The sequence below is a fragment of the Oncorhynchus mykiss genome, chromosome 23 (assembly GCF_057628025.1).
Source record: "Oncorhynchus mykiss isolate SJ-2025 chromosome 23, ASM5762802v1, whole genome shotgun sequence".
Lineage (NCBI taxonomy): Eukaryota > Metazoa > Chordata > Actinopteri > Salmoniformes > Salmonidae > Oncorhynchus > Oncorhynchus mykiss.
The window spans coordinates 25,651,212-25,672,505 of NC_143044.1; the positions used below are offsets into that span (position 1 = coordinate 25,651,212).

At 42.8% G+C, this 21,294-nt stretch overlaps 1 protein-coding gene and 1 pseudogene across 3 annotated transcripts; both read right to left on the minus strand.

The window, feature by feature from the left end:
- Nucleotides 1-1,320: 1,320 nt before the first annotated feature.
- Nucleotides 1,321-7,451, minus strand: LOC110502648 (uncharacterized). 3 transcript variants are annotated; one of them, XM_021580856.3, is made up of 2 exons: nt 7,252-7,451; nt 1,321-5,322 (listed from the first exon to the last, which is right to left on the minus strand). In XM_021580856.3, exon 2 carries the CDS (start codon nt 5,181-5,183, stop codon nt 3,531-3,533), a length of 1,653 nt encoding a protein of 550 aa, XP_021436531.1. In that variant the 5' UTR covers nt 5,184-5,322; nt 7,252-7,451; the 3' UTR covers nt 1,321-3,530. The 3 variants fall into 3 exon arrangements, with proteins under 3 accessions (XP_021436531.1, XP_090073317.1, XP_090073318.1); XM_090217191.1 differs by lacking the exon at nt 7,252-7,451 and adding an exon at nt 6,289-6,419; XM_090217192.1 differs by lacking the exon at nt 7,252-7,451 and adding an exon at nt 6,092-6,379.
- A 6,610-nt stretch (nt 7,452-14,061) lies between these two features.
- On the minus strand, nt 14,062-21,066 carry LOC110503106 (toll-like receptor 4; annotated as a pseudogene).
- Nucleotides 21,067-21,294: the final 228 nt, after the last annotated feature.

Consider the following 21,294-nt stretch of genomic DNA (forward strand, 5'->3'; position numbering starts at 1 on the left):
TAATAGATGTCCTTCCAAAAAAAATGAATTAACAACATTAAAAAGCAGGTTTTCTGTGCCCCTTGGCCTGTGGGGAAATAACAGAGTGGTTTGAGCAAATACAGCTCAGCCAATGAGACGTGCATACACTTGGTTATTCAAATTAGCTACAAACTCCAAGCTTGCCTTTCTGAAATTATATTTGTGTACTGATTTGCTCATACCAGATGCCTTTTATCAAAATATTTGACGCTCAAGCAGTAAGACATCCTGCAGCCTCATTAGCGTGCTTGTGACTCCTGCCTGTTTGAGTTGAGGACTTACAGGATGTTTGATTTGTTTTATATTAGATTACTTTGTGGTTTTACTAACAGTGCTTTTTGAAAATGCCCAAAATGATTTTTTTGTAGACTGGCAAGGTGTTGAAAGTGGGACATACATACATAGCTGGTGGAAGATATAGTTCATTCAGTAGTTAAGTAACTTTTCTGATTCGTACTTCTTCTTGGCCATCAAATACATTGAAAACCGGCATATGGGAAGTTAATTCCCTCAGAAACATGTATACATTTTAATATATATCTTATATGACCACATTTTCATGAATTAGAGGATGCAAAGTTTTAGGCCATTCTTAGCCTACAAAACGAGACAACAGTAAGTACCACTTTCTAATGCCTGTAGTCAGTATAGATGGATTCAGGATTTGGAAACACATGATGGAACAGAAATAAATGCAGAATTATTTTACAAGCGTGAGTCATTTCTGTCCATTGCTTTGTTATTTTTGTTGTTAGCTAGCTACTAGCTAGTATTGAATGCTAGAAACACATTTCAAGCATTTTTAAAAACATTTTTTTCTTTCAAAAATAAGTTTTAGATGGTTGAGTATTTCCTCTAATTTATACTTTGGCCACAACTACAAGGGACGAGTTCAGAACATGAATTGAAAATGAGAAAACAGAATATGAGCTTTAAAAAATTAGATTTTCACTGGAGTGTAACTTTACTTTATGTAAGGCTGCCCCCAAGTGGACTCAAATGTAGGCAGGTGTCTGAAAAATCAAGACCAAATGAGCTGATGCTTACAGTAGTCTGTGGGGAGGAGGCGAAAACATTATCACTTAAATAATTCATAAATTCTCACATCAAATAGTTGTAAGTGGTAGTTTTCAAATGACACGGATTCAATCATGAACATAAAAAATAAACACTGGACAACTATTGTATTTTTAGGGCATCCCAAACTGAGTCAATATGTAAATGGAAAGTCTGTGGGTGTCATTTCAAAGTGTTATATATCAAGATGACAGAATCAGGAATCAGACAAGAAACCGTTGATGCGATGTTGACAGTCAACCTTTATTTGTCCATATGTTCCACTCAGAGATCTGGGGGGAAAGGTGGGGCTGGCTGGGGCCTCTACAGAAAGCAGAGCCTATATGGATCGATGACATTGTAACTAAATGTATGTTCCTTAATTAAGCTTCAATAAGAAAACCTACATTGAGGCCAATCAACAAAGACAGGAGAGAAAATTAAATGACAATGAGATGTGTGTAAACACATGGTAATATACACAGAAGACTGAAAGTAATGACATCTTAAAATGTTGAAGTTAGTATGAACAACAACAAAAAAAAAAAGAATTGACAGCTCAGCAAACATTTCTACATAGCATGCAATAAGGCACCTATCTAACACAAGGAATAAGCCTATGCTATGGTTTGAAGCATAAATGTGTTTCAAAAGGGGGAAAAGAACCTGCTCAAAATATCATTCCCTCCCATAACAGTATATGTATTTTATCCTTTGAAAATGACCCAAACCATCAAAAAAAAAAGTATTTTTATTTTTTGTTTTTACACAGAACAGTAAATAGAGCTCAATCCCATGGAATTTGCACAAAAAAATAAACTGGAAGTCCAAAATTAAGTGTTGTCAGTAAAAGCAACCTAGTCCTGTAATCGTATAGATTAGTATACACAATAAATCTATTCAGGATAGAAGTTCTCATCTGAGTGAAGACCTATGAAGCTAACTATAATTCTATACACTGATAATCGAATGAGTCTCCAAAGCAGAAAAAAAAGACTCAAACACCTGAGTCCAGTCCATTGTCTATCTGTAATAACAACAATGTACATTTGATACGGGAACACAGAAATCAATATCGACTCAATGAAAAAGGACACAAGTCAACTTCAAATAAAGCTACCGGGTGGTTTTATTTTTTTTAAGCGATGCATCTTGTCCACTTATCACGACTTAATTGCATCCCATACTACGATGTCTTGAGGCAGTATTGCTCTCCAGTCTGTTCAGCTGTATGACCACGTCACTAGGTACATTCCCATCCACTTTACCTGATACACATGGAGCTGCATCACACTGGATGGAGACCCAGATCCGAGATTTGACTGTATGTACATAAGAGAGCAGTAGCAACATTTCCTGGTAGCTCTGTAACACCTAAAACAAAAACAATGAATAAAATGAAAACGGATGGGGGGGGGGGAGACTATGGGGATGTTACTAATTTTATATAAATAAAAGTCCTATTTCTGGAACAAAACTGCACACTAGCCACCTATACAGATATATAAAAGGATAAATCAACAATTATTTACATGGATTTCTTATTTTTTCCCGCGAGTTTACAGGTGAGGTGGTAAGATGGGGCAAAAAAAATATAGCAAAATGGCTAATTTATGCCATCAAGACAGTATGACTTGATAGCAAGTTGCATCAGTAGCCAAGTGTGGGAGATTGACCTCAAATGTTAGATCTTGAAAAGCACTCCATATAGTCATATACAGTGAGACGCCCCCATACGGGTCAGTTAGTTACATCATGACTTGAATTCTCAGAGTAAAGCGTGTAAGTGGTCACACTAAGATAAGGGGGTATTATGTATGAATTAAATAACTACATTGGTCAGAAAACATTTTTATCATGTAGATCAGGGTTTCCAAAACGGTTTTGCTGCCCCCCCAGGTGCACGTTTTGGTTTTTGCCCTAGTGCTAGGGCAAAAAACAAAACGGTCCAGAACCAAGTTCAGGAAAACCTGATCTAGATTATCAATCAGATTTGATCTCTTTAAAACAATCAATCAAAAAGAGGGTCTCCAGAGCAAACATTTAAGCACAATCACAAATGAGAATTGCAGGCTCATTCAAAATGTCTATCAGACAATTTATTGAAAACAAACTAATCTCAAAGGTCCAAGGAACTTGTCAACAGCTCCTCTGTAAAGGGTTATAATAAGTCCTTTAAGTTCAGGCAAGAACTTTTATTTATGATTTCTTCCTCCTCTTGAAAAAGGATATTTTTGTTGTGTCATTGTCCATTTGTTTTGACTGCTCCACAAAGACAAACTCCTTGCCCCTGACCTCTACACTGTTTACTGTGAGAGCTGGCCTGGTTTTATTCGCAGTAGTCGTGTCATGTCTGGAGCTTGGGACCGATTGGTAGAACAGAAACATCACAGGGGTGGGTGTCAGCCAGGGCTGTGTGTATGAGACTATGTTTGGGTGTGTGTACTAGAAGCTCACTGGTCTATGTGGATCCTATGATGCCTGGAGAGTGAGGATGAATGGTTGAAGCCTTTACCACACTGGGAGCACCTGTATGGCTTTTCGCTGGCCAGGATGCGCTGTTTGAGGATGGTGGTATGGGGGAATCCCTTTGTCGAGGGCACAGCGCTGTACTGTTGCTGCACTACCACCTGTTGCTGCACCTGCTGCTGCTTCTCCTCCTGGTGAACACGCTGGTGCCTGGACAGGGAAGAGGAGTGGTTGAACCTCTTCCCACAGTGGCCACAGGTGTAGCTTTTCCCCTCTGAGTGCACTCTTTGGTGGCGGGATAGGGAGGAGGAATGATTGAAGCCCTTGTCGCAGTGGTTGCAGCTGTACGGTTTGTCCCCCGCACCTCTGCCTCCCCCCTGGTGCAGCCTTGCCTGTTGCTTCATAGTGGACCCGTAGGAGAAGGCCTTGCCCTGGGGAGGAGAGGAGTAGATGCGGGCCTCCAGGTGGACCTTGTGGTGCCGGGAGAGCGAAGAGGAGTGGTTAAAGCTCTTGTCACACTGGGAGCAGGAGTAGGGTTTCCCACCAGAGTGGACCTGCTGGTGCTTCTTGAGGTGGCGCTTGCGGACGAAGCTCTTCCTGCACTGGTTGCACTTGTAGGGCTTCTCCCCAGAGTGGATCCGCTGGTGCTCCCGCAGGGTGGAGGCAGCGGCAAAGCACTTCCCACACTGTGTGCAGCGGTGGGGCTTGTCCCCTGCATGGGTCCTCTGGTGCTGCTTCAGGTTGGAGGAGGTGGTGAAGCCTTTTCCGCACTGGGAACAGGTGAAGGGCTTCTCCCTGGCGTGGAGCTCCTGGTGCTTCTTGAGGTGGCGCCGGCGGATGAAGCTCTTTCTGCACTGGGTGCACTTATATGGCTTGTCCTCCGAGTGCATCTTCATATGCTCCCGCAGGGTGATGGCTGCCGCAAAGCTCTTGCCGCACTCAGAGCAACGGTGGGGCTTCTCTGGGCTGTGGATCATCTGGTGAGACTTGAGGTTGAACGTGTCGATCACCCCCTTGCCCACCATCTCCACGCCTGTGGTGGCGTACGCTTTCTCTTTCATGTGGATCTTCATGTGCTGCTTGAGGCTTGACTCCACAGCGAAGCTCTCGCCGCAGTGCACACAGATGTAAGGATTGGTGGCCTTGTGGATCTCGAAGTGCTGGTGCAGGTCGGCCATGCTGCCGAAGATCTCACCGCACTCGTTGCACTGCAGGCCGTGGGCCTCGTGGATCACCACACCATTCTCTGACTCCACCGTCAGCTCGCCGCCCACGTGGTCCGACTCCACCTTGACCATATGCTCCGTCTCAGTTTTTAACAGCACCTCTCCCAGCAGTGCCTCCCCCTTGCCCTCACCCCCCATGGTGAAGCACTGGATCTCGCCATGGTGGTCCATCTTGGTAACATAGTCATGGTCCGTCTCTGTGACCATGGCGTCCACACAGGCCACCGCGGTGAGCCCCTCGATCTTGGCCAGGTCGGCCCCGTGGATCTCCAGTTCCAGGCCGCGTTTCTCCTCTGTCATGATCTCAGTCTCAGCCGCGTAGTGCAGGTCAACCTGGCTGTGGGCGATGACACACTCCGACCCCAGCGTGTCAAGGCCGGGTGTGTCACACTCAGTCTCTGACTCAGCCATCAGAACACACTCCAGCCCGACGACCTCCGTTTTTGTGCTGGACGAGAAGCTTAGAGGGACTTGGGGGTAAGATAGCTCCACTTAGTATGGCGAGCACAGCGGGTTGGTAGTCGTTCTTGGATCAGTCAGTCAGAAAGGGCTGTCAGGGGAGAAAATACAATATACAGCTAGGATTAAATGACGTGACAATGAGCTATTATTTACATCCCAACCGAAGTGTTTCCATGCTTATGAACAGTAGCACTGTGGGGCATATTCAATGCTACTGATACTAAGCACAGGACTGCTGGTGTTCCTTAAAACAAATTATATTTGGACTACTGTATTTTTTTTTTGCAGAGATTGGCAATGAAGAATAATATTCTGTTTTTGGGCTATATAACCCATGAAAACACCCAACACGCCATGGAGCCATAGCTTCTGCACTATGACACTTGTTATTAGCCAGCTAACTAGCCAGCCAAGACCACCAACTAGCAATTAATTTACGGCTAACTAGCCAAGTGACAGGAGGAACAAGGGCAACACACTGCACAAACTGATAAAAATGTTTACTTGTATTAATTCTACAACAGAGACCACGGGTGTGTACCATCCTCTAACAATGGATATAAATGTCACCAATTTACATTAGATTTGAAACAGTTCAAATGCATCTGAGTGCTTCATTAGATGGCTATAAATCGCTATCCCAAGTTGAGCTCAAGAACTGCGGCTACCTAGGCAGAATGAAAGACATCGGTTCTTGCACAGTCATTCATTGCATAAGACATGGCACGTAGATGTTTGATAAGACAATGCACGCGGGCTTCACAGAAGCCACAAGTTATTTACACATTATTTGAAATGGCATGACAATAGTGTAAACGCAGTGTTTAGCTAGCTAGCCAAAGGAAGACAACATTTACCATCTTGGCTACATAGCCAACATTAGCCCGCTAGTTAGCGGGCTACGGTAGGGCGAAAACAACTTAACGACGACACAGCATTGTTAGCGGCTAATGTTTGCCAAGATAGCGCGCTAACTAGCTTAGTAGCTGACAACTAGCTGGCTTGTTTTGATCATCAAAACAAGAGTTCCCCCCGAACATGCAACAAACCTTACATGCACCCAAGTCATTTTTCAATGGTTAGGAACACAATCACGAATGCGGAAATTATCCCTGAGCTTGTGCGCAGTTTTAACAGGCCATCTTGTCTTTGCCACACCACCACTTTCCAGTTAGCCAGGAATAAGCATAAGATGGCTGCCACTACGCTAAGTACCGCCCTTCACAGCGCATTTCAGAACTACAAGGGGGTTTCAAAAAGCACTGCACATTCCATATTCAAGTAAATTGAGCTACACGAGCAGAAAACTATTTTGTATACAACACAAATATGCCACACCGATGTGTAGAAGGGGTATTGTTTTCACTATAATCCGATAAATCAACCTGAAACAAAGATGGCTAACATTATCCGGGCGAGGAGTGTTCGCATCGCTAAAAAGCCCGGGAAAGGCGACCCCATCTTATATAATCAACAATGCATAACAAAACACGTCTCAAATGCCTTAGAAATAATACAACACAGGACAAATGCCTGTATAATTTACAGTTAATTGAATGTACCCATGTATTGTAAGATTGAGAACGCTCGAGCATCAAGTTACCCAAATATATACTCGAGATGAGACAGCATTGCAGGAGTATATTTTCAGCTCACATACAATACGGCCTAGCCTCGCTAGCTACCGCGCTAGCGTACTCTTGTAGCAGGCTACTTAGCCGCGACTTCACGCTAACTAGCCGGCTATCTTCCTAGCCAGCTATAACTAAGTCCGTACGGGGCCCGACTGTCATTTTCTTTCTTGGATTTCTTGGATCACTGGGCTGAATCATTGACATTTCATAGTGGCATATTTTCATTTGTGCAAAAATAATGAATCTATAAATTAATTGAAATTAAAACATACAAAATGATCACCTGATTGTATAGCATGTTAATACGCAACCTAAAGAACACAAAACAATCAACCTCGACAGCTGATTGGGAGTTTAATTCGTGTAGGTCTGCGGGTACCCACCTTTTTGTCTTCTGGTTATGTTAACTAGCTAGGTGATGAAAAAATGTTTATGGGCTCTGCACAACCGATAGCTAGCTCCTTGCTGCCTGCGACTGTCTGCAATGTCTTCCTCTCTCTTTCTGTAGAGCTGGCGCCACTGATCTTCCTTCTGGCGCCAACAACGTTGGAGCGCATTAGCGAATGCATTGTAGCTTGTCACTGGCACATGCAATCAAGACTGCCCCCTATAGCCCCGGAGTAATACATGCCGATTGCCTCTACTGTAAATTTACGAAGTTGCCTTCACTACCCGTGTCCTTCTCTCTCTGTTCAATTTCAATTCAATGAGCTTCATTGGCATTGGGCACATATGTTTACATTGCTAAAGCAAGTGAAATTGATAAACAAAAGTTAAATAAACATTAAAAAGTGAACAGTAAATATTCCAAAATAATATTATGTCCATATACAGTGTTGTAACGATGTGCAAATACTTAAAGGATAAAAGGAAAAAGAAATAAACATAAATATGGGTGGTATTTACTATGATGTTTGTTCTTCACTGGTTGCCCCTTTCTTGTGTCTACAGGTCACAAATCTTGCTGCTGTGATGGCTGTGATATTTCACCCAATGGATATGGGAGTTTATCAAAATTGGATTTGTTTTTTAATTCTTTGTGGATCTGTGTAATCTGAGGGAAATATGTGTCTCTAATATGGTCCTACATTTGGCAGGAGGTTAGGAAGTGCAGCTCAGTTTCCACCTCATTTTGTGGGCAGTGTGCACATAGCCTGTCTTCTCTTCAGAGCCAGGTCTGCCTTCGACGACCTTTCTCAATAGCAAGTCTGTACATAGTCAAAGCTTTCCTTAATATTAGGTCAGTCACAGTGGTCAGGTATTCTGCCACTGTGTACTCTCTGTTTACGGCCAAATAGCATTCTAGTTTACCATTTTTTTTGTTAATTCTTTCCAATATGTCAAGTAATTTTCTTTTTGTTTTCTCACAATTTGGTTATGTCTAATTCTGTTGCTTTCCTGGAGCTCTGTGGGGTCTGTTTGGCTTGTGAACAGAGCCCCAGGACCAGCTTGCTTAGGGGACTCTTCTCCAGGTTCATCTCTCTGTAGGTGATGGCTTTGTTATGGAAGGTTTGTAAATCACTTATTTTTAGGTGGTGGTAGAATTTAAAGGCTCTTCTCTGGATTTTGATAATTAACGTGTATTGGCCTAATTCTGCTCAGCATGCATTTTTTGGGTGTTTTACATTGTACACAGGGGATATTTTCAATTTGGTGTCTCAATTTGGTGTTTGTCCAATTTTGTGAATTCTTGGTTGGTGAGCGGACCCCAGACCTCACAACCATACAAGTTCAAACCTCCAAAAAGTTCTGGGAAACTGTGAAGTCCATGGAAAACAAGAGCACTTCCTCCTAGCTGCCCACTGCACTGAGGCTAGGTAACACGGTCACCACCGATAAATCCATGATTATCGAAAACTTCAACAAGCATTTCTCAACGGCTGGCCATGCCTTCCGCCTGGCTACTCCAACCTCGGCCAACAGCTCCGCCCCCCCCCCCCCGCAGCTACTCGCCCAAGCCTCTCCAGGTTCTCCTTTACCCAAATCCAGATAGCAGATGTTCTGAAAGAGCTGCAAAACCTGGACCCGTACAAATCAGCTGGGCATGACAATCTGGACCCTCTATTTCTGAAACTATCCGCCGCCATTGTCGCAACCCCTATTACCAGCCTGTTCAACCTCTCTTTCATATCGTCTGAGATCCCCAAGGATTGGAAAGCTGCCGCAGTCATCCCCCTCTTTAAAGGGGGAGACACCCTGGACCCAAACTGTTACAGACCTATATCCATCCTGCCCTGCCTATCTAAGGTCTTCGAAAGCCAAGTCAACAAACAGGTCACTGACCATCTCGAATCACACCGTACCTTCTCCGCTGTGCAATCTGGTTTCCGAGCCGGTCACGGGCGCACCTCAGCCACGCTCAAGGTACTAAACGATATCATAACGGCCATCGATAAAAGACAGTACTGTGCAGCCGTCTTCATCGACCTTGCCAAGGCTTTCGACTTTGTCAATCACCATATTCTTATCGGCAGACTCAGTAGCCTCGGTTTTTCTGATGACTGCCTTGCCTGGTTCACCAACTACTTTGCAGACAGAGTTCAGTGTGTCAAATCGGAGGGCATGCTGTCCTTTGGCAGTCTCTATGGGGGTGCCACAGGGTTCAATTCCCGGGCCGACTCTTTTCTCTGTATATATCAATGATGTTGCTCTTGCTGCGGGCGATTCCCTGATCCACCTCTACGCAGACGACACCATTCTATATACTTCCGGCCCGTCCTTGGACACTGTGCTATCTAACCTCCAAACAAGCTTCATTGCCATACAACACTCCTTCCGTGGCCTCCAACTGCTCTTAAACGCTAGTAAAACCAAATGCATGCTTTTCAACCGTTCGCTGCCTGCACCCGCACGCCTGACTAGTATCACCACCCTGGATGTTTCCGACCTTGAATATGTGGACATCTATAAGTACCTAGGTGTCTGGCTAGACTGTAAACTCTCCTTCCAGACTCATATCAAACATCTCCAATCGAAAATCAAATCTAGAGTCGGCTTTCTATTCCGCAACAAAGCCTCCTTCACTCACGCCGCCAAACTTACCCTAGTAAAACTGACTATCCTACCGATCCTCGACTTCGGCGACGTCATCTACAAAATAGCTTCCAACACTCTACTCAGCAAACTGGATGCAGTTTATCACAGTGCCATCCGTTTTGTCACTAAAGCACCTTATACCACCCACCACTGCGACCTGTATGCTCTAGTCGGCTGGACCTCGCTACATATTCGTCGCCAGACCCATTGGTTCCAGGTCATCTACAAGTCCATGCTAGGTAAAGCTCTGCCTTATCTCAGTTCACTGGTCACGATGGCAACACCCACCCGTAGCATGCGCTCCAGCAGGTGTATCTCACTGATCATCCATAAAGCCAACACCTAATTTGGCCGCCTTTCGTTCCAGTTCTCTGCTGCCTGTGACTGGAACGAATTGCAAAAATCGCTGAAGTTGGAGACTTTTATCTCCCTCACCAACTTCAGACATCTGCTATCTGAGCAGCTAACCGATCGCTGCAGCTGTACATAGTCTATCGGTAAATAGCCCACCCAATTTTACCTACCTCATCCCCATACTGTTTTTATTTATTTACTTTTCTGCTCTTTTGCACACCAATATCTCTACCTGTACATGACCATCTGATCATTTATCACTCCAGTGTTAATCTGCAAAATTGTAATTATTTGCCTACCTTCTCATGCCTTTTGCACACAATGTATATAGACAATTTTTTTCTACTGTGTTATTGACTTGTTAATTGTTTACTCCATGTGTAACTCTGTGTTGTCTGTTCACACTGCTATGCTTTATCTTGGCCAGGTCACAGTTGTAAATGAGAACTTGTTCTCAACTAGCCTACCTGGTTAAATAAAGGTGAAATAAAAAAATAAAATAAAATAAAATAAAATAAAGGGTAATGGGTTCTAAAACTGATTCAAGCATTTTTAGCCAGATCCTAATTGGTATGTCATATTTTAAGTTCCTTTGGATAGCATAGAAAGCCCTTCTTGCCTTGTCTCTCAGATCATTAACAGCTTTCTGGAAGTTACCTGTGGCTCTGATGTTTAGGCCGATGTATGTATAGTTTTGTGTGTACTCAAGGGCAATGGTGTCTAGGTGGAATTTGTATTTGTTGTCCTGGCAACTGGACCTTTTTTGGATCAACATTATTTTTTTCTTACTGAGATTTACTTTCAGGGCCTCAGGTCTGACAGAATCTGTGCAGAAGATCTAGGTGCTGCTGTAGGCCGTCCTTGGTTGGGGACAGAAGCACCAGATCATCAGCAAACAGTAGATATTTGACTTCAGATTCTAGTAGAGTGAGGTCGGGTGCTGCAGACTGTTATAGTGCCCTCGCCAATTCGTTGATATATATGTTGAAGAGGGTGGGGCTTAAGCTGCATTCCTGTCTCACCCCACAGCCCTGTGGAAAGAAATGTGTGTGTTTTTTGCCAATTTTAACCACACACGTGTTGTTTGTGTACATGGATTTTATAATGTCGTATGTTTTTCCCCAACACCCCTTTCCATCAATTTGTATAGCAGTCCCTCATGACAAATTGAGTCAAAACTTTTTTAAAGTCAACAAAGCATGAGAAGACTTTGCTTTTGTTTTGTTTGTTTGTCAATTAGGCTGTGCAGGGTGAATACGTGGTCTGTCGTACAGTAATTTGGTAAAAAGCCAATTTGACATTTGCTCAGTACATTGTTTTCACTGAGGAAATGTACAAGTCTGCTGTTAATGATAATGCAGAGGATTTTCCCAATTTGCTGTTGACACATATCCCATGGTAGTTATTGGGGTCAAATTTGTCTCCACATTTGTAGATTGGGGTTATCAGTCCTTTGGTTCCAAATATTGGGGAAGATGCCAGAGCTGAGGATGATGTTAAAGAGTTAAGTATAGCGAATTGGAATTTGTGGTCTGTATATTTTATCATTTCATGTTGGATACCATCAACACCTTTTTGGGTTTAAGGGTTTGTATTTTGTCCTGTAGTTCATTCAATGTAATTGGAAAATCCACTGGGTTCTGGTAGTCTTAAATAGCTGATTCTAAGATTTGTAATTGATAATGGATATGTTTTTGCTATTTGTTCTTGTTTATAGACCAAAAAGATTGGTATAAGATTGGTATCTTCGTTTTGGATGGATAACTCTTCGTGTTGTTGTTTGTTTAGTGTGTTCCAACTTTCCCAGAAGTGATTAGATTTGATGGATTCTTCAATTACATTGAGCTGATTTCTGACGTGCTGTTCCTTTTTTTCACATAGTGTATTTCTGTATTGTTTTAGTGATTCACCAAAGTGAAGGCATAGACTCAGGTTTTCTTGGTCTCTATGTTTTTGGTTGGATAGGTTTCTCAATTTCTTTCTTAGGTTTTTACATTCTTCATCAAACAACTTGTCATTGTTGTTAATGTACTTAGGATGTCTTCTTGAAATGTTTGATAGGGAAGCTGAAAGTTCAAATATACTGTTTAGGCTTTCTACTGCCAAGTTTACACCTTCACTATTACAATGAAATGTTTTGTCCAGGAAGTTGTCTAAAAGGGATTGAATTTGTTGTTGCCTAGTTGTTTTATGGTAGGTTTCTACACTACTTTCCTTCCATCTATAGCATTTCTTAATATTGTGTAATTACTTTGGTTTTGATGCCTCATGGTTGAGTATTGCTCTGTTCAGGTAGACCGTGATTTTGCTGTGATCTGATAGGAGTGTTAGTTGTCTGACTGTGAACGCTCTGAGAGACTCTGGGTTGAGTTCAGTGGTGAAGTAATATACAGTACTACTGCCAAGGGATGAGCTGTCGGTGTACCTACCATAGGAGTCTCCTCGAAGCCTACCATTGACTATGTACAGAACCAGCGTGTGACAGAGCTGCAGGAGTTTTGACCCATTTTTGTTGATTGTTTTGTCGTAGTTGTGTCTAGGGGGGCCATATTTTGGAGGGAATACTGTCACCTCCAGGTAGGTGTTTGTTTCCTGTGTGCTGAGAGTGTCAGGTTCTTGTCCAGTTCTGCCATTTAGGGCGCCACAGACTAGTACATGTACCTGGGCCTGGAAATGGTTGATCTCCCTCTCTATGGTGGAGAAGCTGTCTTCATTAAAGTATGGGGATTCTACTGGGGGGATATAGGTAGCACACATGGACATTTTTTGGGGGGTTGTCAGGAGGGCTTACAGGGGGGCTGACAGGGGGTGGGATCCCCTGGGCTTAATTTATCTGTCCTGCTGTGATGTCGAGGCTATGGTCAGGGTCTGAGGTGCGCTGTTCTGCTGTGGTGTTGAGACTTTGGTCAGGATTTGAGGTGGACTGTTCTACTGGCTTCTCTGTGGGGGTGGCCAGCTCTCTAATGGATTATTCTCTCTCACACGTCATCTCTCTCACACACACATTTTTTGGCACTTGATGTGTGTGTCTATGGTAAATCAGCAGCTAGAGCCCGCTGTCTGTAGGCGAGTCACGTCAAACAAAACAGATTTTGTGTATGTAATTTGATGTCTTTTTCATGAACTTTTTTTTTCTTCCAATGGAAGTATTTACTATTCAGACCATCAACATTCTTGCCTGTAAACAACAACCAATCTGATAGATGAAATCCAATAGCTATAGGCTTGGTGTCAATGACTCCGGACGTCCCTGTATTTGCATGCATTCACTGCAGGCGTTGTCTTATAAATGGAAGCAGTTGTATTACAGTGCCAGGACAATGAGGCCATTCACAGAACTGGAAGATGCATGATTTCCACAATTCTCATCCTCCTGCTTGGCCTATATTATGGACTTCATATTTCTCTGGTAGTCAAACTGCTCTCGGAGAATTAAAACAGCATTCTGTAGTTGACTGTGCAAAAAGGGAGAGTGTTTGTAAATTCCCATGTGTTTATTCGAAATAATGTTGGACCACGTGAATATATGTAGAGAAGAATAATAAAAGCTGCAGTCATGCCTTTTTACAATCACATTGTCTTAAGTCAACAAATTACAAAATTGAGGTACATATGTGCAGTACTGCAGTGAGTACAGTCTGATATAAAGCACTGTATCACTGAATAATCTCTTGTATCAAAAAAGTAATTATACAATTAATTGATGTTAAATGTATAACCTAAGTAAAGGGTTAGGAACTTAAAATACTCACTTCTCAACATCTGAGCATGTGACACACAAAATGATGACATGCAGAACCAGTTTATCGTGTCTTTGAGATGACAGCCTTCCTGTGGTGACTCCAGAATCTCATGCTGCTGATGGGGTTGTCCCTCCATTTCAGGTAAGTGTTCCTCTTCAAGTATTTGTGGAGCTCAAACATTTTCTTGGTCCTCTTCTCCACATCCCCCAGTATGATGATGATGATGGTGATGATAGGGTTGCCCTTCAGCACCAGCCAGGACTGAGCTACATCAAACTCAAAGCGACACCATGCGCTGTTGATGAAGTGGCGCAACACTTCCATGATGACTTTGCGGCTACCCATAATGTCCTCGTCTATGATGTTGGAGGTGGTGGACTTACCCACTTCAAAGTCCCGCTCGTGCAGGCACAGTTGAATGGGAGAAATGGTGTAGTGGTGCCTGGAGAAGTGGGTATACTCAAATTGTACCAAATAAATCCCAAATGAATGAAAGGCGCCCTGTGTGAAAAATGACATGTGAAAATTATATGAGAAACAGTGACACACTCTGAATGATCTAATGACAAATCCCATATTGGTATTTTACAGTCAGGTCAACCTAAGCTGATAGTAGGCCTACTGTTGAAACAGATAATAAGCTGACTGTTGTTTTTTTACATTTCAGGTTTTCATTCTCAAAGTTAAGATTTTTTAATAGAAAAACAACAACATTGGATGTTGTAAGTCCACAACAATGCTTAAACCACATCAGACCACTTTTGAGATCTGGGAAAAATCTAATAATAATAATAAATATATATTTTTTTCATTGATAAGGTTTTTGGGAAAACCTTTCCATCTACAAGAAGATGGTGAGGCCTATCATTAGCATCACTATATTTTTTATGTTCCTTAAATTGTTTGAAACTTGGACGTTTTACTTCATATATGAGGCATTTCTTACCTTGCTTCGAAGTAGCCTTTAGCCAAAGTCCCACCATAGAACTGTGGAGTCAATTACTTATAAAGACTTTCTTATATGCATTCTCCTGTTCTATTGCTTTTCTTTCAACTTTCTTTCATTGTCTAGCAGCCAAAGGCATTATCCTAGTCATATTAGCAACCCATGATAGTTGTTGCATCTTTAGATCTCCCCTCTTTAAATTTCTTATGTGTATTTCCATCTCTGTCCATGAAACTGCTTGCATGTGGGGTGCACATTTTGGAACAGGTGTCATGCACTCTATGCGTAGTGGGTGCGGAGTCAGGCGCAGGAAGCAGAGGGTAAAGAAAATGTTTTATTCCGGCGCAGGGAAAATGATCACGCCAAACAATAAGACCGGCCCAAAACCTGGACCCAACCACACAACCACAAACATGAACAGAGGAAAAATAAGCCCGCACAAAGAGCAGGCGGGCATTACCGGCTTAAATAGCCCAACTAAAACCTAAACACAAAACAGGTGTAACCAATAAGATAAAACCAACAGAAAAGGGAAAAGGGATCGGTGGCAGCTAGTAGACCAGTGACGACGACCGCCGAGCGCCGCCCGAACTGGAAGAGGAGCCACCTTCGGTGGGAGTCATGACAACAGGATTTTCCTCAAAATTGCATTTTGGAACATTAACACCGTTCTAGGCCTACCACTGTGTGCACATTGCTGCACTGAAAATGTAAAGAAATAATAGTTTATTAACATTTTAAGCAAAACATTCTGATCTGTTACATCGCCTTATTAATTGATACCTCGTATACCTCCACTACACTGTTTTGATATGCATCCTGGGGATTAAGAAGTTATTATATGCGATGCCCACTGAAAAATTACTTCCACTACACCACTGAATAGGAGGGACTCCTTTCTCAAGGTTCTCCATCAGTTACTCCATCACACAGGCCTCATCCTTGCTGGAGTAGATCACAAAAGCATCGTAAGGGCATTCCTGCTGGCGGGAGACCTTGTAGCCTCTCACCAAAACACAGAAGTAATGCTGGTAGAACTGGAATTTGTAGGCCAATGCTGACAATGCCAGAATAAAAACCACATCAAAGATGGGTACCACCAGCCTTGTAGTTAGCTACCCTTTGCCTGGTTAAGAAACACAACCTGCTTTAAGAAATTAAAAACAATAGCAGCATTAAGTTTAATGGTTAAACAGCAGTCTAGCTATGTTTTACTGTCCCTTGACTACAGAACGTTTTTGAATTTGCAGTCTCGCTCAACCCTACCACTTTCCCCACTGCATTTCATAGCCAGGTTCTGTAGCCAACATAAACCTATGAGCCTCTTTTCCTCAGAGAAAATGGCTTGATTCTAGCTATTACCGTTTAAGAGATATGACCCATAATACTGGTGCTACATTTTTTTCTATCATGCATTGACGGGCCGCATTTTACATTCATAAAGATTATTGCAGGCCATTCTAATACTAAGCTACTTGCGGACCGGGCAGTTAACTACTTGCTTAGGTTTCACCTTGTTCAGTCATGTTACCTCATTAGCTAGTTATAGCAAACAACCTGGGGTGCGTTCAGCAGGACCCAACTTTTTGGAATTTTCAGATAGAAATATGCTGTGTAGAACAAACATGCATCTCTTATTATGGATAAGGAATAACGTTGGCTCTATTAGTGTAATTTCTATCTGCAACGTTCAACAACATTTTATAACTGAACGTGGACCTGGTAACATTACCAGTAACCTATATTTAAACATTTGGTGGCATAGAAAGAAAGGAAAATGGATAGCAAACCATTTACTCGACTTGTGACTCGACCATTGGTGACTCGGACTCGAACACAGGGGACTTAGGACTCGATTCGGACTCAAGGTTAAGTGACTATACTACATCACTGGGCGAAACAGTCATTACCTCCCATTCTACTTTTGGACATCAGTGTGGCTGTGGAATTCTGATAACAATAATAATGACAATGACGTGACCAAGTGACAGAGGTGCAACCCATACTAAACTCAGCAAAAAAAGAAATGTCCTCTCACTGTCAGCTGCGTTTATTTTCAGCAAACTTAACATGTGTAAATATTTGTATGAACATAACAAGATTCAACAACTGAGACAAAAACTGAACAGGTTCCACAGACATGTGACTAACATAAATGGAATAATGTGTCCCTGAACAGAGGGGGGTCAAAATCAAAAGTAACAGTCAGTATCTGGTGTGGCCACCAGCTGCATTAACTACTGCAGTGAATCTCCTCCTCATGGACTGCACCAGATTTGCCAGTTCTTGCTGTGAGTTGTTACCCCACTCTTCCTCCAAGGCACCTGCAAGTTCCCGGACATTTCTGGGGGGAATGGCCATAGCCCTCACCCTCCGATCCAACAGGTCCCAGACATGCTCAATGGGATTGAGATCTGGGCTTTTCGTTGGCCATGGCAGAACACTGACATTCCTGTCTTGCAGGAAATCACGCACAGAACGAGCAGTATTGATGATGGCATTGTCATGCTGGAGGGTCATGTCAGGATGAGCCTGCAGGAAGGGTACCACATGAGGGAGGAGGATGTCTTCCCTGTAACACACAGCGTTGAGATTGCCTGCAATGACAACAAGCTCAGTCCGATGATGCTGTGACACACCTCCCCAGACCATGACGGACCCTCCACCTCAATCGATCCTGCTCCAGAGTACAGGCCTCGGTGTAATGCTCATTCCTTCGACGATAAACGCGAATCCGACCATCACCCCTGGTGAAACAAAACCGCGACTCGTCAGTGAGGAGCACTTTTTGCCAGTCCGTGATGTCTGGTGAGGACCTGCCTTACAACAGGCCTACAAGCCCTCAGTCTAGCCTCTCTCAGCCTATCACGGATAGTCTGAGCACTGATGGAGGGATTGTGCATTCCTAGTGTAACTCGGGCAGTTGTTGTTGCCATCCTCTACCTGTCCCGCAGGTGTGATGTTCGGATGTACCAATCCTATGCAGGTGTTGTTACACTTGGTCTTCCACTGCGAGGACGATCACCTGCCCGTCCTGTCTCCCTGTAGTGCTGTCTTAGGCATCTCATAGTTCGGACATTGCAATTTATTGCCCTGGTCACATCTGCAGTCCTCATGCCTCCTTGCAGCATGCCTAAGGCACATTTATGCAGATGAGCAGGGACCCTGGGCATCTTTCGTTTGGTGTTTTTCAGAGTCAGTAGAAAGGCCTCTTTAGTGTCCTAAGTATTCATAACTGTGACCTCAATGCCTACCGTTTGTAAGCCGTTAGTGTCTTAACGACCGTTCCACAGGTGCATGTTCATTAATTGTTTATGGTTCATTGAACAAGCATGGAAAATCATGTTTAAACCCTTTACAATGAATATCTGTGAAGTTATTTGGATTTTTACGAATTATCTTTGAAAGACAGGGTCCTGAAAAGGGGACATTTCTTTTTTGGCTGAGTTTATTTTGCCAATACTTTGCAGCACCATCTCATGATCGTGAATCTCTCTCTCTGCGCTTGTGTGTGTCTGTTTGTGTTGTATGTAATGTGCAATATCTATGTAAGCTGAACTAGGAAATTACATGGCCAGATATTTGTTTCTTATATGTTTGTCATATTTCTGTGGTTGGGAAGAGAAGGATGTTATGCAGACAAATATGTTGGTAGGACAAGGCTATGTTTGTTTGTGCACATGGAAGTCAGTGATTTATGTTTACTATAGGTTAATGAAGCAATACAAATGTGATGTGACTAAAATGAACCGGCTTTTAATTGACTAAAATGGCCCACTGTTTTCATTATTTTGGCAATAACTACTGTACAGTCGTGGCCAAAAGTTTTGAGAATGACACAAATATTAATTTCCATAAAGTTTGCTGCTTCAGTGTCTTTAGATATTTTTGTCAGATGTTACTATGGAATACTGAAGTATAATTACAAGCATTTCATAAGTGTCAAAGGCTTTTATTGACAATTACATGACGTTGATGCAAAGAGTCAATATTTGCAGTGTTGACCGTTCTTTTTCAAGACCTCTGCAAGACCTGGCATGCTTTCAATTAAATTCTGGGCCACATCCTGACTGATGGCAGCCCATTCTTGCATAATCAATGCTTGGAGTTTGCCAGAATTTGTGGGGTTTTGTTTGTCCACCCGCCTCTTGAGGTTTGACCACAAATTCTCAATGGGATTAAGGTCTGGGGAGTTTCCTGGCCATGGACCCAAAATATCCATGTTTTGTTCCCCAAGCCACTTAATTATCACTTTTGCCTTATGGCAAGGTGCTCATTCATGCTGGAAAAGGCATTGTTCATCACCAAACTGTTCCTGGATGGTTGGGAGAAGTTGCTCTCGGAGGATGTGTTGGTACCATTCTTTATTCATGGCTGTGTTCTTAGGCAAAATTGTGAGTGAGCCCACTCCCTTGGCTGAGAAGCAACCCACACATGAATGGTCTCAGTGTAACGGTTTTCTTGAGGTGAAGGAGAGGCAGACCAAAACACAGCGTGGTGGTTATTCATGGTACTTTAATAAAGACACTATACATGAATAAACTAACAAAACAAGAAATGTGAAAAAAACAAAACAGCCCTATCTGGTGCAAACACAGAGACAGGAACAATCACCCACAAACACACAGTGAAACCCAGGCTACCTAAGTATGATTCTCAATCAGAGACAACTAATGACACCTGCCTCTGATTGAGAACCATACTAGGCCGAAGCATAGAAATACCCAATCATAGAAAAACAAACATAGACTGCCCACCCCAACTCACGCCCTTCCCATACTAAATAATGACAAAACAAAGGAAATAAAGGTCAGAACGTGACACTCAGGATGCTTTACTGTTGGCATGACACAGGACAGATGGTAGCGCTCACCTTGTCTTCTCCGGACAAGCTTTTTTCTGGATACCCCAAACAATCGGAAAGGGGATTCATCAGAGAAATGACTTTACCCCAGTCCTCAGCAGTCCAATCACTGTACCTTTTGCAGAATATCAGTCTGTCCCTGATGTTTTTCCTGGAGAGAAGTGGCTTCTTTGCTGCCCTTCTTGACAACAAGGCCATCCTCCAAAAGTCTTCACCTCACTGTGTGTGCAGATGCACTCACACCCGCCTGCAGCCATTCCTGAGCAAGCTCTGTACTGTTGGTGCCCCGATCCTGCAGCTGAATCAACTTTAGGAGACGTCCTGGCGCTTGCTGGACTTTCTTGGGCTCCCTGAAGCCTTCTTCACACAATTGAACCGCTCTCCTTGAAGTTCTTGATGACCCGATAAATGGTTGATTTAGGTGCAATCTTACTGGCAGCAATATCGTTGCCTGTGAAGCCCTTTTTGTGCAAAGCAATGATGACGGCACATGTTTTCTTGCAGGTAACCATATTTGACAGAGGAAGAACAATGATTCCAAGCACCACCCTCCTTTTGAAGCTTCCAGTCTGTTTTTGAACTCAATCAGCATAACAGCGTGATCTCCAGCCTCACACCTGTGTTAATGAGAGAATCACTGACATTATGTCAGCTAGTCCTTTTGTGGCAGGGCTGAAATGCAGTGGAAATGTTTTTTGGGAATTCAGTTAATTTGCATGGCAAAGAGGGACTTTGCAATTAATTGCAATTCATCTGATCACTCTTCATAACATTCTGGAGTATTTGCAAATTGCCATCATACAAACTGAGGCAGTAGACTTTGTGAAAATTAATATTTGTGTCATTCTCAAAACTGTTGGCCATGACTATAGACTAAACCATGTTTCAAACAACAAAATTGTGACTAAGATTTGATACTTTAATCAAAATGACAAAGACTAAATCTAAAAAGAGTGCTAAAATGAACACAGTTAAAACACTAATGTTTTCCGGTAGATTATATTGAATGTTGATATGTTGAATGTTGTTGGCCTATGTCCGTCCATGTAAGTGCATCAATGCAAGAATTTCCCAAGGAATCCACAGCTGTCAATTTATTTCCATTGAGAGTGAAATGTCTTAACCTATTCAGATTAGCTAATGAATTGCAAGGCAGTTTCACATCAACAGAAGATTAAATGTCCAATGTTACCAGAAGAGTAAGGTTCAAAAACATAGCAGCAATGAAATCGCCTTGGTACCGAATGCCTGACATCTTGAGCACTCTCAGATTCTCAAGTCCGTGGAAGAGAAACTAATTTGTGAAAGTCTGTAACAGAGTCAGGAAGCAAGTGCAGTTAGTGAGTTTAATGCCTCCGCATATTGACCGCTACAAACCAAGAACCGCATCTAAACATGGAAACATAAACAATATTGCCTGGTGGGTGATAACAACGGAGCGCTTTATAAAGGGGAAGTAATCAGGGAGGCGATGAAGTCCAGG

Bases quoted from the DNA above. Each gene is read 5' to 3' on its own strand.
- LOC110502648 (XM_021580856.3), bottom strand. From the start codon at position 5,183: ATGGCTGAGTCAGAGACTGAGTGTGACACACCCGGCCTTGACACGCTG.